The sequence below is a fragment of the Cucumis sativus genome, chromosome 3, assembly GCF_000004075.3.
Source record: "Cucumis sativus cultivar 9930 chromosome 3, Cucumber_9930_V3, whole genome shotgun sequence".
NCBI classification, from domain to species: domain Eukaryota; kingdom Viridiplantae; phylum Streptophyta; class Magnoliopsida; order Cucurbitales; family Cucurbitaceae; genus Cucumis; species Cucumis sativus.
In genome coordinates, this window is record NC_026657.2 from 35,671,905 (window position 1) to 35,686,931 (window position 15,027).

The 15,027-nt window shown below is 34.8% G+C and overlaps 1 protein-coding gene and 1 long non-coding RNA gene across 3 annotated transcripts; both read left to right on the forward strand.

Moving 5' to 3' along the window:
* Nucleotides 1-1,662: 1,662 nt before the first annotated feature.
* On the forward strand, nt 1,663-14,601 carry LOC101204481 (putative hydrolase C777.06c). Of its 2 annotated transcripts, XM_004146770.3 has the most exons (13): nt 1,663-2,000; nt 2,319-2,345; nt 2,431-2,555; nt 8,280-8,392; nt 8,548-8,589; nt 9,547-9,602; nt 9,772-9,848; nt 10,354-10,473; nt 13,479-13,555; nt 13,643-13,706; nt 13,788-13,838; nt 13,934-13,982; nt 14,139-14,601. In XM_004146770.3, the coding sequence occupies exons 1-13, from the start codon at nt 1,847-1,849 to the stop codon at nt 14,255-14,257; spliced, it is 1,074 nt and encodes a 357-aa protein (XP_004146818.1). In that variant the 5' UTR covers nt 1,663-1,846; the 3' UTR covers nt 14,258-14,601. The 2 variants fall into 2 exon arrangements, with proteins under 2 accessions (XP_004146818.1, XP_011652347.1); XM_011654045.2 differs by lacking the exon at nt 2,319-2,345 and having other exon boundaries at nt 1,670-2,000.
* On the forward strand, nt 2,562-7,254 carry LOC116402777. Its single transcript, XR_004215409.1, has 2 exons — nt 2,562-3,430; nt 3,884-7,254. It is a non-coding gene; the product is annotated as an uncharacterized LOC116402777 (long non-coding RNA).
* Nucleotides 14,602-15,027: the final 426 nt, after the last annotated feature.

Consider the following 15,027-nt stretch of genomic DNA (forward strand, 5'->3'; position numbering starts at 1 on the left):
GTAACAGTAAAAAAAACTATAGGTTTGCCCTTCATTTCCTTCTTTCTTCTCTTAGATTTTTCTTTCCCTCTGTCATCTTTCTTTCATTTTTCTTTTACATTTTTTTAAATTACAGATCATGCATCAAATAATCTTGAAAAAAAATCATGAATCTAAAAAAAAAAACTTTTAGATTTTGATCTAAAGAATCATGTAGCCAAAGATACTTGAAAAAAAAAAGTTAGATATTGGTACGCGATCATCCAAATCTAAACCATTGTATACAACCGAAACGCGCACCTTGCCGCTCAACTGTGTCATGATCTTATCATGTGCATGCAACCTAACCCAAAATAACCTTTCGTCCATACATGCGTGTCACTACATTCAATATTTAATTTATAAAATCATGTCCCATATTTGAAAAGTCATAACTTAAAATCCATAACTCAATTATATATATATATATATACAAACCTAAAATTTAAAAGTAAACCTTTTTTTTTAATGAATTTTGTTATATATATATATATATGTCACCTTGCACATCAAATGACAATTTGTTCACCTTAGATATTAAAAAATAATATGAAAATTTGTCTAAATCATAGAGAGATTTAAAAAAAACCCTAAACCCAATCCGGATTTTTTTGGGTTGGATTAACATTTGCATATTGAATGGATATGATTAACTTTTTGTCAACTCATATGTTTTGGGTTGGTCCATAATTTTTCTCCATTTTGGCTCGTGTACACTCCTGGAGGCATAAAAAACATGCATAACAAATACAAAACTAGTAATATGTTTTAAAACTCGAGGCAATCTCGAGCCAATCATGATCAAGAATAACATTAATTAACCATGAAACTCGAGCCACGTTGCACCTGGATGCTATGCGATTAATGTTTTACCTGCATTATGTGATGTATCTTGGGTTAATTTCAATTGAAATTGACATCGAGAATCTCACATAATGCAAATGAAATGCAGCAAATATTGGGACTCGTTCAACACATTTCGAGGCACTTTCATCAATCTCCACTATTACCTCTTCATATTTAAGTTTGGGATACACTTCATAAGGTCTGCCATGCAAAAATCAATCAATCTTGAAAGTAAAATGTTCAAATTCGGTCAGAATGAGATGCTTGTTTGGCAAAAGTGAATATCAAACATTAGAAAAAACAAGAGCACTTTGATAATTTGAACATATTCTTTATTTTGAATTTTGAAAACAAAACAAAAAATCTCGAAAACGATCTCGACAAAAGAGAAACGTAAGCTTTAAAATGTAAAACCTAAACTTAAGAATTTGTCATTTTCCATTAGAACTCAACAAAAATATCTTTAGCCTATCCATTTTGTCTTATTTTTGTTAATTTTCCTATGTAGTTGTCTACGAAAATCCATAAAACTATATTTACATATATTTTAATTAATTTTGATATAGTTAGAAACCATACATTTTTAAAAATAGTTAAATAAATTAAAATATTAACAAATATAATAAATTTTTGATTCTATCAACGTAGAAATGGACCAATATCACTATCATACACTTATATAAATGTCTATTATTTATAGAATATAAAAATTTTTGCTAATTTTTTTTTATCAAATTTGCTATTTCTTATAATTTTTTATGAAAAATAGATAATTTATTTCCATGAACGTAGCTAGCAATATATCGTAGACTCGCATTAGAAGTTGCGGCTTCCCGGTCGGAGACTGCGAGAGGAATTTCCGGCAAGCTTTATAATCTCTGATGAACTTTTCTTGGGGCCCGCTGTAGTCCGCTTACAAGAAAAGCTTTTCAATTTAATCAGAAAGTGCCTTTTTAACGATTTGGAAACCCAATTCTTTTCGATGGTTTTGTTTGTGGGTACGACTCTTCCACCCACTTCTATGGCCTGTCTTGCTGCTCTCAGAACCCAAGTTCAACTTCGAAGCTCTGCATTTTCGATTGCTCGAAAAGGGTTTTCCTCCTTTCAACGCATTGCCCAATCTCGCCTTCAATCCGGTGAGCTACATTTCTCGCTGTTTGCTTTGATGGTATTCATTTCTGCTGTAAAATCTCCTGGCCCTTTTCTATTTCGATTCGATTCATTCTCTATGTTTATTTTACTCTTCAACTGTTCTGTATTTCGTGAGTAATCAGAATGCCTGCTGTTGCGGATTTGCATTTCTCACTATACTCGCTATACTCTTAATACTTTTATACTTTTCACATTGTTCTAGCTATATCTTACACGGCAATATCGTTTATAAGTTTTCAAGAGGAAAATTGTACGAGATTTTCTTGATTACTTTGTTATGTTGTATTTTCAATCAACTGCAGGAACTGAAATTAGGCAGAATGTAGAGGGTTGGTCGTTCATCTCTAACTACCAAAACGTGAACATTTCGTGGGTTTGGATGTGTGTGTGGTAATTCTTACTTTGTATCTACAGTTTCTGGTGGTGAGATTGGAGGGACGATATCTGCCAATGAATCAGAAATAATATTTATAGGTACGGGTACCAGCGAAGGAATCCCACGAGTGAGCTGCCTGACTGATCCTGTAAAGAAATGTCCGGTACGGATTTCGAAATTCTGAGCATGAATTTGCTGATTGATGTCAAAATGTTTAACCGTGGTTTAAATTCCTTCGGAATGAAACGATTGTCAGAACTAAGAAGGAAACTAATGGTATCTACTAGTAGTGGACTTGTAGTGTAGGTTATAGAAATGTGGCTCTATCACATCTGTGTTTATTTTGTAGGTTTTTGACTTTTTAAAGCCAGTGTATAGTTGATGTAATTCAAATAGCTTAAACTTCTATAACCTACTGTCGTAACTAGTTTTCTACTTAGTTTACTGATATATTTGTTAAAACTACTTAGTTACAAATAACCAACTTGTATTAAGTTTTCCTCAATAAATAAAAATCTCTTCTCACATCGAGAGAAGATTTTTCATTCAATCAAAAATAGACATTGGTATTACACCAAATTGGTATTACAGCACCATAAGCTCTTGGGACCATGGCTGTGTGACGAGTGAATCAACCAGCAGCGGTGGACCTGCTCAAAATCAAAGGTAGACGAAAACCCTGTCCTCTCTGCAAGATCTACCATGCGTCGCTTGCTGCCCATGGACGCATCTGTGGAGGAGAGAATTGAAGCAACACTTCAAGAAGTCCTACAACGGCTAGAAACCTTAGCTCCTAAAACATAGTACATGAAGAACATCAAGAATTTGTTCAAAAGAAGAAGACCGATTCAAGATTATCAAGAACTCCCTTCAAGAATCAAAGATTACTATCAAGATCCTCAAGAATGAAGCTCTACTAATGATAAACCTCAAGAAAGGTTAGTAAGTGATGAAGATAGAAGGTTCTGACCATGTTTTGATGAAAGAAGAAGAGATGTGGCCAAATATTGATGAGAATTGACTTGCCTAGCTACGATGGTAAGAGAAATATCAAAATTTTATTAGATTGACTCAAGAATATTGATTTTTTTTTTTTAAATACATGAACACACCCGAGGGAAAAAAAGTGCATTTAGTTGCTTTGAAGTTGAAAGCTAGAGCATTAGCTTGGTGGGAGCAAATTGAAGTCAATAGGAGAAGAAATGGTAAAAGATCTATTGCTTCTTGGGAGAAAATGAAGAAATTGAAGAAAGCTCGATTCCTTCCACCCAACTATGAACAAACCTTCTACAACCAATATCAAAGCTGCTGGCAAGGAACTCAAAGTATAGCAGATTACATTGAAGAATTCCACCAATTAGGGGTAGAATGAATCTTATGGAGAATAACAACACCTTATTGCTTGATTTGTTGGAGGATTAAAGTTTGATATAGAAGAAAAAGTTAAACTTCAACCTTTCCTAACCCTATCTGATGCCATCACTAATGCAGAATCTGTTGAGGAGATTATTGAACCCAGTCAAGAAATACTACCAGAAGAAGCCCGTGGAATGTCACTAATAGCAACAAGGCTATAGCTGCAAACTCTTCTCTTACTTAGGCCACGAAAGAGCAAGACAAAGCAAGACAATTGATCCAAATGGGAAGAAGACTGAAGCAATTCCCAAGAAACAAATAGAGAATCTAATCTGAGTAAATGCTTCCATTGTGGACAAACTAGCCACCTCTCCAATGCTTGCCCTAAAAGGAGGGCTGTAGCTTTTCTAGAAGAAGATGCAGACCTCATTGAGGAGCAAGAAGGAGATTTTGATCAAAATGAAGAGATACTGAAGCCTGATGAAGGGGAAAGACTCTCTTGTGTACTTCAAAGAGTGCTAATTGCACCTAAAAATTATAACTCGCACCAGCATAAGTCTTTTCAAGACCCGTTGCACTATCCAAAATAAGGTAGCAACATGATTATGACAGTGGCAGCAGTGAGAATTTTCTTTCTAAGAAGTTAGTTACTGCCCTTAAACTGAAGGCAGAATCCATTCCAATCCTGACAAAATAGGATGGATCAAGAAAGGTGGAGATACACAGATAAATGGGATTTGCTCGGTGCCTTTGTCAATCGAAGGAAGCTAGAGAGACTAAATCGTCTGTGATTATTAGATATGGATGTTTGCCATATCTTGCTTGGGAGACTGCGGTAGTATGATACCAAGTTGTCCATAGAGGAAGGGAGAATACCTATGAATTTTAGTTGATGAATAAAAAGATTGTCCTAACGCCTTTTAACCAGAAAATGTAGAATGGATTAATTCGAAGCAGTTCAACAACGATCTCTTCATCACTTAAGTGGTAAGAAGTTTATTAAAGACAAAGAATCTGATATCTTAGACCTTGTTGTTGCTGGCCATTCTTCCCCAGATTGCTCCAAACATGTGCCACTGAAAGTTCAAGAATTGTTGGATCAGTTTCCAAGGATCAATGAAGAATCCACTGAACCTCCTTCCCTTTGAGTCATTCAACATAACATTGACTTGATTCCAGGCTCTTCCCTTCCTCATTGTAGGATGAGTCCACAGGAGTACGAAATCTTGCATCAACGTATGGAAAAGCTACTGAAAAAGGGTCATATCCAGCCGAGTATCAACCCTTGTGTAGTTCCAGCCCTATTGACTCCAAAGAAAGATGACAGTTGGAGAATGTGTGTTGATAGCTGAGCCATCAACAAGATAACTATCAAATATCATTTCCTTATCCTTCGAATCAGTGATCTACTTGATCAACTTGGAGGAGCCTTCATTTTTCAAAGGTAGACTTGAAGAGTGGCTACCATCAAATCCAAATAAGGCTGGAAGATGAATGGAAAACGGTTTTCAAGACAAATGAAGGGCCATTTGAGTGGCTAGTGATGCCTTTCGGCTTGTCCAATGCACGAAGCACTTTCATGCATCTAATGCAACAGGTGCTTCATTCTTTCCTAAACAAGTTCGTGGTTGTCTACTTTGATGACATCAATACAACAAAAATGAGGAAGATCATTTACAGCACCTAAAATTGGTTTTTGAAGCCCTAGAAAAGAATGAGATGTATATTAACTTGAAGAAGTGTACTTCCTGCACAGGGAAAGTTTCACTCCTAGGGTTTATTATTTGTGAACACCAAGTAAGGATGGATGAGAGCAACGTTGAAGCTGTGGTAAATTGGCCAACTTCTAATTCAGTGAAGGAAGTCCAAGCCTTCATGGGGCTAGCTTCATTTTACAGGAAATTCATTAGAAATTTCAGCTCCATAAGAGCCCCAATAACTGATTGTTTGGAGAAAGGAGCTTTTACTTGGGGGAAGAATCAACAACAAAGCTTTGATTTAATAAAAAAGAAGCTCAACAGTTAGTTTTATTTAATAAAAAGAAGCTTAGCAGTCAACTAGTGCTTAAACTTCTAGAATTTTGTAGTCCCTTTGAGGTGGCAGCAGTAGATGCCAGTGGAGCTGGAATTGGGGCAGTCCTATCACAAGGGAGGCATCCAATGAAGTTTTTTTAGTGAAAAGTTGAGTTCTTCTAGACAAGCTTGGAGCACTTATGAGCAGGAGCTATATGCTCTCATAAGAGCCTTAAAATAGTGCGAGCACTACCTTTTATCTATAAGGAGTTTATACTCCTTATTGAGCATTTCTCTTTGAAGTATCTACAAACTCAAAAAAGCATCAACATGATGCATGCTCGATGGGTGTCTTATATCTAGCGTTTTGATTTTACAATTAAACATCAGGAAAGAAAATAGGGTTGTCGATGCTCAAAGTAGAAAAAGAACCTTATTGACTGTTCTTTCAGCCGAGATTAGAGCCTTCAATCATGGCGTAAACCAAAGAATACTCTTGATTGAATGTATAATCTGCCTCTCAAGGTGAGAGGAGATGCTTTATATAGGGGAGATTAGTACAAGTAGTTGGTTACATTGTAACTAACTAAGTAATTTTAGTTAACTAATAGTGAGTTAAAACAGAAACTAAAAGACAGTTTACATCATTCCACCCCCCTAGTATCAAACTCGTCTCGAGTTTGTCATGAAAGCTGGAATCCATCCGGTGCATTGTAGCTTTTAAGGTTCGCTACAATGAAGATTTGGGCTGATGTTGAACCCTTCAGGCAGTTCAATCTTGTAGGCATTTGGCTCATATTTGGCAATTATTCTACATGGGCCAATCTGTTTATCTTTCATCTTTCCTTAAGTTTCAGTTGGGAACCTCTTATTCTTCAAGTGGGCCATTACAAGATCTCGAATTTGGAAATGAACCTCCAATTTGATGTGGAACTACAAGAAGAAGTAGAAGCCATGGCTGAAAGAATCCAAAAACTTCACACAAAAGTCATAGAACATCTAACTAAGACTGCAGAATCTTACAAAGAGGAGAAAGACAAAAGGAGAAGGGAAGTCCGTTTTCAAATTGGTGACCTAGTAATGGACCATTTGAAGAAGAAGAGGTTCCTAGCTGGAACCTATGAAAAGTTAAAAGACAGACAAATTGGCCCGTGTAGAATAATAGCTAAATATAAGCCAAACGCCTACAATCTTGATCTGCCTGAAGGGATCAACATTAGCCTAGTTTTCAACATTGCAGATCTGAAAAGGTACGATGCACTTGATGGATTCCATCTTACATGGCAGACCTAACTCGAGGACGAGTTTGATGCTCAGGGGTGGAATGATGTAATTCAAATAGCTTAAACTTCTATAACCTACTGTACTAACTAGTTTTCTAATTAGTTCACTGTTATATTTGTTAAAACTACTTAGTTACAAAATAACCCACTTGTATTAAGTTTTCCTCAATAAATAAAGATATCCTCTCACATTGAAAGAGAAGATTTTTCATTCCATCAAAAATAGACTTTGGTATTACACCAATACTATTAAAGTTGGGTTTCATAAGGGTAAGTTTGTATAATATGTATGTGTTAGGAATTTACGCTAGATATAAATAAATGCGGAATAAATTAAATTATATCTCAAACTCCCAGCTCACAGGTTAGAGTCAAATAAACAATTGACTTAATAAAGCATAGTGATAAAGAAAAACAACACCGAGAATTATATTGGTTTTTTCCAAACTCGGGGCTATGTTCAGTCTTCTGCAACTGTAGATTCTACTAGAATGGAGATTGAAAAAGAACCCCTTGAATGCGCTTACAAATCTCTCTTCCCCAAATAGTCCAACAAGAATTATTTGAATTCAAGTGCCACAACTTTGTAGCTTGAAATAATCTATAAGAGAAACACTCAACCCAGTAAAAATACACACGGTATTAGAGAAACTTCTAAAATTCTTTCTAGCGCACACCTCTCCAGTGGCAAGAAGATTCTCACGGCTTCTGCCTTCTCTTCTTCAGCGGTGCAATTTTCTTCAATTGTGTAAATATATATTTATATAAATGCATTGCTACATAATGAGGTAAGCCTAATAATATTGAAGAAATTAAAGAAATCACAGCCTCAACTTTCCTCCTTCGTTGATAAGTCACCGGAACTTGCTTTCCTTCAATCATAACTTGCCTATCAATTGGTGAATGAGAATATTTGCTTACTGAGGTTGACCAGAAGAAAATTTGGCCAACTATTTCATTTTAATTTTCATCTCTCAGTTGATTCACGACCCCAATTTTTCTTTTTATAGAAAAGCACACCTCCTTCATTAACCAATAAAAAAACTTGTTTATTGGGCTAAGAATTAAGAGAGGGAGTTTTATCTCATTTTTCCTAACATGTAGGTAGACAGTGGCATTGACAAATTTATGAACTGAGTATAGACTTGACTGCTTAATTTCTAGTTATTTTGACTAACATGGATCTAAACAACCCTCAGGAGCATTTTATGGTTTTTTAAAATTGTTTTATTTTAGGTATGCTTCAAAGCTGCAGAACCGGGCAATAAAAACAGGAGGCTTAATACCAGTATCCTAGTTCGATATGTTGGACCTTCTGGAAATCGTAATATTCTTATCGACGTTGGAAAGTTAGTATATTATTACCATATTTTTTTATTTCTTACCCTTTATTCTGTAGGTTATTGCCTTTCTAGATTTTTCCTTAATGGGAAATAGGTAAAAAATTTATCTCCTGTTGCTATTTTTTCTGACGGCTATGTGACATTTATATATATTTCTGCAGGTTTTTCTACCACAGTGCTCTCCGATGGTTTCCAGCATTTGAGTCAGTAATTAGTTCTTTTTTATTAAGTTCTTCCTTTTATATAGAGGAAATTTACGCTACTTGGTTACTCCTATTGCTTGGTTTATATTAGTTTACAGGGTCTAGATGCATTTCTACTGCCGATAGCTTTATAACCTAGTTAATTAGTTCATGTTTACTTGTAAGGCTTCACATTCTTTTTGCATGGTTTTCTTGCCCCTTCTGTTAATTGTTCTGTGCTGTCATTCCTTTGTACTCTCACGTGGTATATTTGAGTTTCTTTTTTGGGACAATTTCTTGTTCTTTTGTACTTCCACAATATACATTTCCCCTCAATTTCTTCTTTTAATAAAATAGTTTTTGAAAGGGCAAGCTCTAAACTCATGCTTCTTATAAGTCTATGAGTTCAATATTATCATTTGTTTGTTACAAACATGGATAAAGAAAGTGAAGGGGTGCACAAATAACAAATGAGGATTCCATTTCCTTCCTTATGGATGTTTCATTAGAAGATACTGGACAAGAAACTTTTTTGTTGCTTGGTGGGGTGTGTGCTGCGATTTGGGATATTTTGAGGGAGAGGAATAATCAGGTGTTTTGTGGTAGGGAAAGAGACTATAACGAGGTTTGGTCCCTTTTAGGTTTCATTTGTCCCTTTGAGCTTTGACTTTGAAGACCTTTTGTAATTATTCCATTGGTAACATTTTACTTAGATGGAATCCCTTTTTTTAGTAGTGGTGTTTTGGTGGGCTTGTTTATCTTCTGTATGCCCTTGGTGGGCTTCTTTCATTATTTCTCAATGAAAGTTGTTTTGCTTAAAGATCTAACATTTATCAAATTAATATATTACAATGTAAGTTCTTGTCTTGTTTATTTTCATTAGTATGTCATAATGTTGCCCTGACATTATCTTGTGCCATACTTTTTTGCGTATGATTTTTGCCTCATCATATTCATAACTAGTTGCATTTATGCCAGGATAAGAACAATTGATGCAGTTATTATTACACATTCTCATGCCGATGCAATTGGAGGTCTCAAACATGAATGCCTTGCAATCTAATCTTATTTTAGATTATAAGAAAAGTTGCAATTCTAGAGTACATTCTTTTTCTTCATTCCTTTATTTCTATATAGCCTTGAAACTAACCTTCGACCACTATTTCTCTTTTCCTTCTTTTTTTTTTTTCTTTTCACTATCAGGTCTTGATGATCTTCGCGATTGGACAAACAATGTCCAGCCTTCAGTCCCAATTTATGTGGCTCAACGTGATTTTGAGGTTCTAACCTTTTATAGTTTAATTTCATACTTATTTTTTCCAAGTATACATATATTTTTTAGTCCAAATTGTAAAAAATACCCATGGACCCTTCCCATGTTTCGAGGTTACCTTATTCCTTGAAAAATTCAACATTTCTCAAACCTTTTATAAACATTTTAAAAGTACCTTTCGAATTGAAATTTGTTAGAATGTCGAATAAAAACTGTGACTTGTGTTTTGGAACGATGTAATGGTAGAGCGAAAATTTGGAATGCTACACCCTTCTCAAGTCGCTGTCATACCATTCCACGACCCAACTTTCATTCGATATTCTAATGGGTTTCTACTCCAAACGTTTATAAAAGAGGAAGAGTAGTATTCTAACTCTTGAAAGAGTTGGAGTATTTTTTGAAATAAATGACAAAGTTCTGGTATTGTTTGTAATTTAAAACTTCTTTTTTTCTTTCTTTATTTTATTTTTTATTTTTTTAATTTGATATTTGACACAGTGAAATAATTTTAGGTGATGCAGAAGACTCACTATTATTTGGTAGACACAAGTGTAATTTTACCTGGTGCTGCAGTTTCAGAATTGCAGTTCAATATCATACCTGAGGAGCCTTTTGTAGTCAACGATTTGAAGGTAAGAATTTTAAGTTTAAATATATTTGTTCTTTTCCTTTTTTTTCTTTTTTCTCTCTATTTCTTTCTGAAAAGGATATGCCACTTTTCCTTAAAATGATGAAAAGAAACTTATGCTCTAATATATGAAAGAAGAGACTAATCAAAGATTTAAGGATTAACAAAAACAAAACAAAAGACTTAGAACATCAGAACAGCTTAAGGGAAAACGTAATTAAGAAGGAAAAAAATGAAAACAAGCCAACTGCCAAAAATATCTTGAATCAAGAATGACTTTTGTAGTGAGGACTATAAGAGGCTTCCACTTTGAGAATTTGTTGAATGAATTAACCCACCTTCAATACGCGGATGATACTCTTCTCTTTTCTTATTTGGAGGATGGAAATCTGGAGACATGGCGGAGGCCGGAGGGTGGTTTGCCCCTTAACAGTTTCAAAACGTCTTTAATTGGTATTAACCTTAATAGTGATGATTTGGCTTCTTGTACTAATATTTTGGGTTGTTCGGTGGATAGTCTCCCCTTTAATTACCTGGGCTTCTCTACTGGAGAGGGTCGTAATAGAAAAGAGGTATGGAATGCCCTTAAAGAGTGATTCGGATATAAAATTGACAGATGAAGGAATGTATCCCTTTCCAAATAGGGAAGGCTAACTCTTGTGCAATCGGTTCTAAACAACCTTCCTTGTTACTTATTTTCCCTTGCACAAGCTTCAGTTGGTGTTATCAATAGACTGGATAAGATGATTGGGAACTACTAATTCAGTTGCCCACCTTGTCAAATGGGATTGTACCTCTCTCCTGACTTGTCATGGTAGCCTTGGGATTGGCTCGTTTAGGCCAAAGAGCACTGCTCGTCTCTCTAAATGGCTTTGAACGTTTAGTAAGGAAGAAGCTTCTTTATAGAGTCGCTTAATTGTGGCCATTTACGGCTTAGAGGAGAATGGTTAGTTTACTAAAGATCTGAACAGCAGAAGGTCTTATAGATTATGGGCTGGGATCTTGAAACATAAGGAGACCTTTAAATCTCGGCTTTTTTTGTTTGGAGAGGGAACAAAAATCAGATTTTGGAAGGATAGTTGGTTTGATGTGCAACCGTTGGCAGAAAAATTCCCTAACTTGTTCTCCTTGTCATTGAACAAGGATGCTTTTGTGGCTGACTGTTGGTGTAATGTTAGTCAAATGTGCTCGATAATGAGCTTGACAATGTGGCCACAATTCTGGAAAATTTTCATTCTTGGGCTCCTTCAGATGGTGGTGTTAGTCTTAAATGGATTCCTAATGTTAATGGCAGCTTTACTGTGAAGTCTACTTTTCTTTAATTTAACCAAGAGTTCCCCCTCCATTGCTGATCCCTTGATTCACCATATATGGAAGACTAAAATACCGAAAGAGGCGAAATTCTTCTTATGGTCGCTCACTTGTAGAAGTCTTAACAATCATGAGAAACTCCAAAAAGAACTCCAGCACACTATACTTAGCCCCTCAATGTGCTGCCTTTGTTTCGAAGAAGAGGAGACCTTGGACCATTTAGCATTGTCTCTTTACTGGAAAAGCTTGGAACACTTTGTTTAGAATCTTTAATTTGGAGCTCCTAGTATGGTTGATAGTTGGATGCTGGAAGGGCTCAACATTTGAGGTTATAGTTCGAAAGGAAACATCTTGTGGAGATCTGCTACCCGGTCCATTTTGTGGTGCATTTGGAAAGAGAGGAATAGTAGAATTTTTTAAGACAACTATAATTCTTTTGTCTTTTTGGATATGTTGCAACACACAACTTCTTGGTGGAGTATGAATTACACCAAACACTTCTGTAACTACAACCTTTTTATGATTCTCAACAACTGGAAGACCCTTATTCTTTAGTTGCTGTTGGGGAGAGCCCTCTTGTCCGTTGCCCTTAGATTGTTCTCTTTTGTTCTATGAATATACATGTTTCTTATAAAAATAAATAAATAAATAAGCCTTCAAACTTCTTGGATAGGAAACACAATGAAGAGGACTTTAGATGAGCTAAGTCAAAGATAGTACAAATTTTGAGAATAACGCTGAAAAATACGATGATTTCTTTCCATCCAAATCTCATAAAGTAAATCAAAGTTAACCTATAACAAGTAGGCATTAGAATTAATGCCGCCAATGACCCGGTGAATGTTTTCCTTTCAAGAATCCAACTTTTAATGGAATTGAATTATATTCAGCTTGATTGCATGCAGTGTTCAATTAATGAAAGAAGAAGTTTTCATATTGACATTTTTGTTTTATTCTTGATTATGGTTGATAACTGATTGTCTTTCTTCATTTCTTTTTTAATGAACCTGGCAGTAAACCACACAAGTTTATGATTTTGAACAACTGTCTATAGTATTGTTCATCTGAAAAAGTGGTGATGTTTTGTTTCAGTTTTCACAAAAATGAAAGATGAATAATACATCTGAGTGACAGTCTTAGAGTTTTCAATTTAAGGCATATAAATCTAAGAGTGCAAGTTTGTCAATTCATGTACGTTTTAGGCCAGACTTGACACCTAATTGACATTGATTTAAGGAAATGAAGTCTCTAAACTGTAACTGCAATATCTTACAAGAAAACTGACTAAATTGACCATCATGTTGAACTGAACTGACAAACCAACAAAATCTTTCTAATATTAACAGAGTAATGTCTTTTGATTAGAGGCTGAATTTTTCTATGATTATATGTCTAAGTGATTGAACCAACGGCTTCATCCATTTCAAGTTCCAGTGAAGCAAAGAAGGAAAGAGGATACAAGTTTTTAGCAATTTTTTCCAGTTTTTTGGTGCAAAGCACATATGTAGATTATATGAGCATGCTGACAGTCTTACGTTTTTATCTATCAATTAAAATTTATATGTTATCAAATAGTTCATTGCACGATGAAACAAAAGCTTAGTTATGAGAAGTGGTTACTGGATGCTTTCCAAGTAATGCTTGTTGATCTGAAATGCAGCTGATGGTTTTGATTCAATTTTTTTCTTTCTTTTTCAGGTTACACCTTTACCAGTTTGGCACGGTCGTGGCTATCGTTCATTGGGTTTTCGATTTGGGAATGTTTGTTACATTAGGTAAGTAAAATTTGCTTGTCCATCTCAAAATATCTCAGCATTAAATCAGCTTAGGGTTTACAAACGCTTGTCTGCTTCTCTGGACAGTGATGTTAGTGAAATACCTGAAGAAACTTATCCATTGTTGAAAGATTGTGAAGTTCTCATACTGGTATCTCTCTCTCTCTTCCATTAGAAACAAGCATACAGCTGAAAATAAGATGATAATAGTTGTGGTTTGGTCAACTTTCAGGATGCATTACGGCCTGATCGATCTTCTTCCACCCACTTTGGGCTTCCAAGAGTAATTAGTTCTTCAAATTCATTCTATGTTTCATAAGCATAAACCAAAGAATTGAAAGGATAAAGAATTAAGGTTTCTTCTTCTTTTCTTTTCAGGCTTTAGAGGAAGTAAGGAAAATACAACCAAAGAGAACTCTATTCACTGGTATCAATTCATTAACTTATGCTACCCCCAGTTTTTTAATCACTGTTTTTTTTAACCTTTAACAATTGGATTCATTACTTTTATCTGTTTTAACATTACTATTGGTTTGTACTAAACTGAATTTATGATTGAAAGTAAACTATTTAATACATGAAGGTATGATGCATTTAATGGATCATGAAGAAGTAAACGGTTATCTGTTGAAGCTGAAGGAAACTGAAGGTCTTGATGCTCAACTAAGCTACGATGGGCTTCGAATACCAGTAACCCTCTAACCACATTTTATTACTTTAATGTTTTTCCCCATCCATTCTTTCACTAATTTGAGTTAGATCAATAAAATGTCATACTATATAAATACGCACACACACAAATATTTACATTATTTGGCTCTCAAATGTAAACCCACGATCTCCACTTTGATCTGGCTTTATAGATATCTTTGAGCTCTCTCTTCTGTAACTTTCATTATGTTACCATTGAGATTAGATCACTTTTGTTGAGGGTGAGTTTGGGATCATTTTAAAAGGTTAAAAGGGTTTCACTCTTTAGAAACTTTTAGGGTTTGGGTTCCTTTTTCTTCTATGAATTCGATCCTAGTGTGCTTGAAATGAACTAATTAGCTTTGTTCGCCCACAAAATTCCCTTCAATTCAACTTGCAACTTCAACCTACTTTTCAATTAATGATGAGATGTATTTTTCGTCGATTAAACACTTACAGTAGTCTATTGCGGTTTATCGTAAATAAACCGTAATATTTTTGTTCAGTTTGCTCGATTTGAAAACAACACAAGATTCATACACAATCTAATTAATCTCAATGTTTGTTTTTCCTTTTTCTTTTATAATAAAAGTATATATTTCTATTTAAATATGTTTGTTGGAATTTTGGATTAAATGGTCTGAAAACTTCCTCTTACAACTAAAGCTCTCACTAATTTTAAATTTTGTCAAAGGTCAAAATGAACATAGCTACATGGAACTCAAATATGTAGAATGAGTTATATGTGTTATCTGTTTGAATTTACCAATAAAAAGGATATT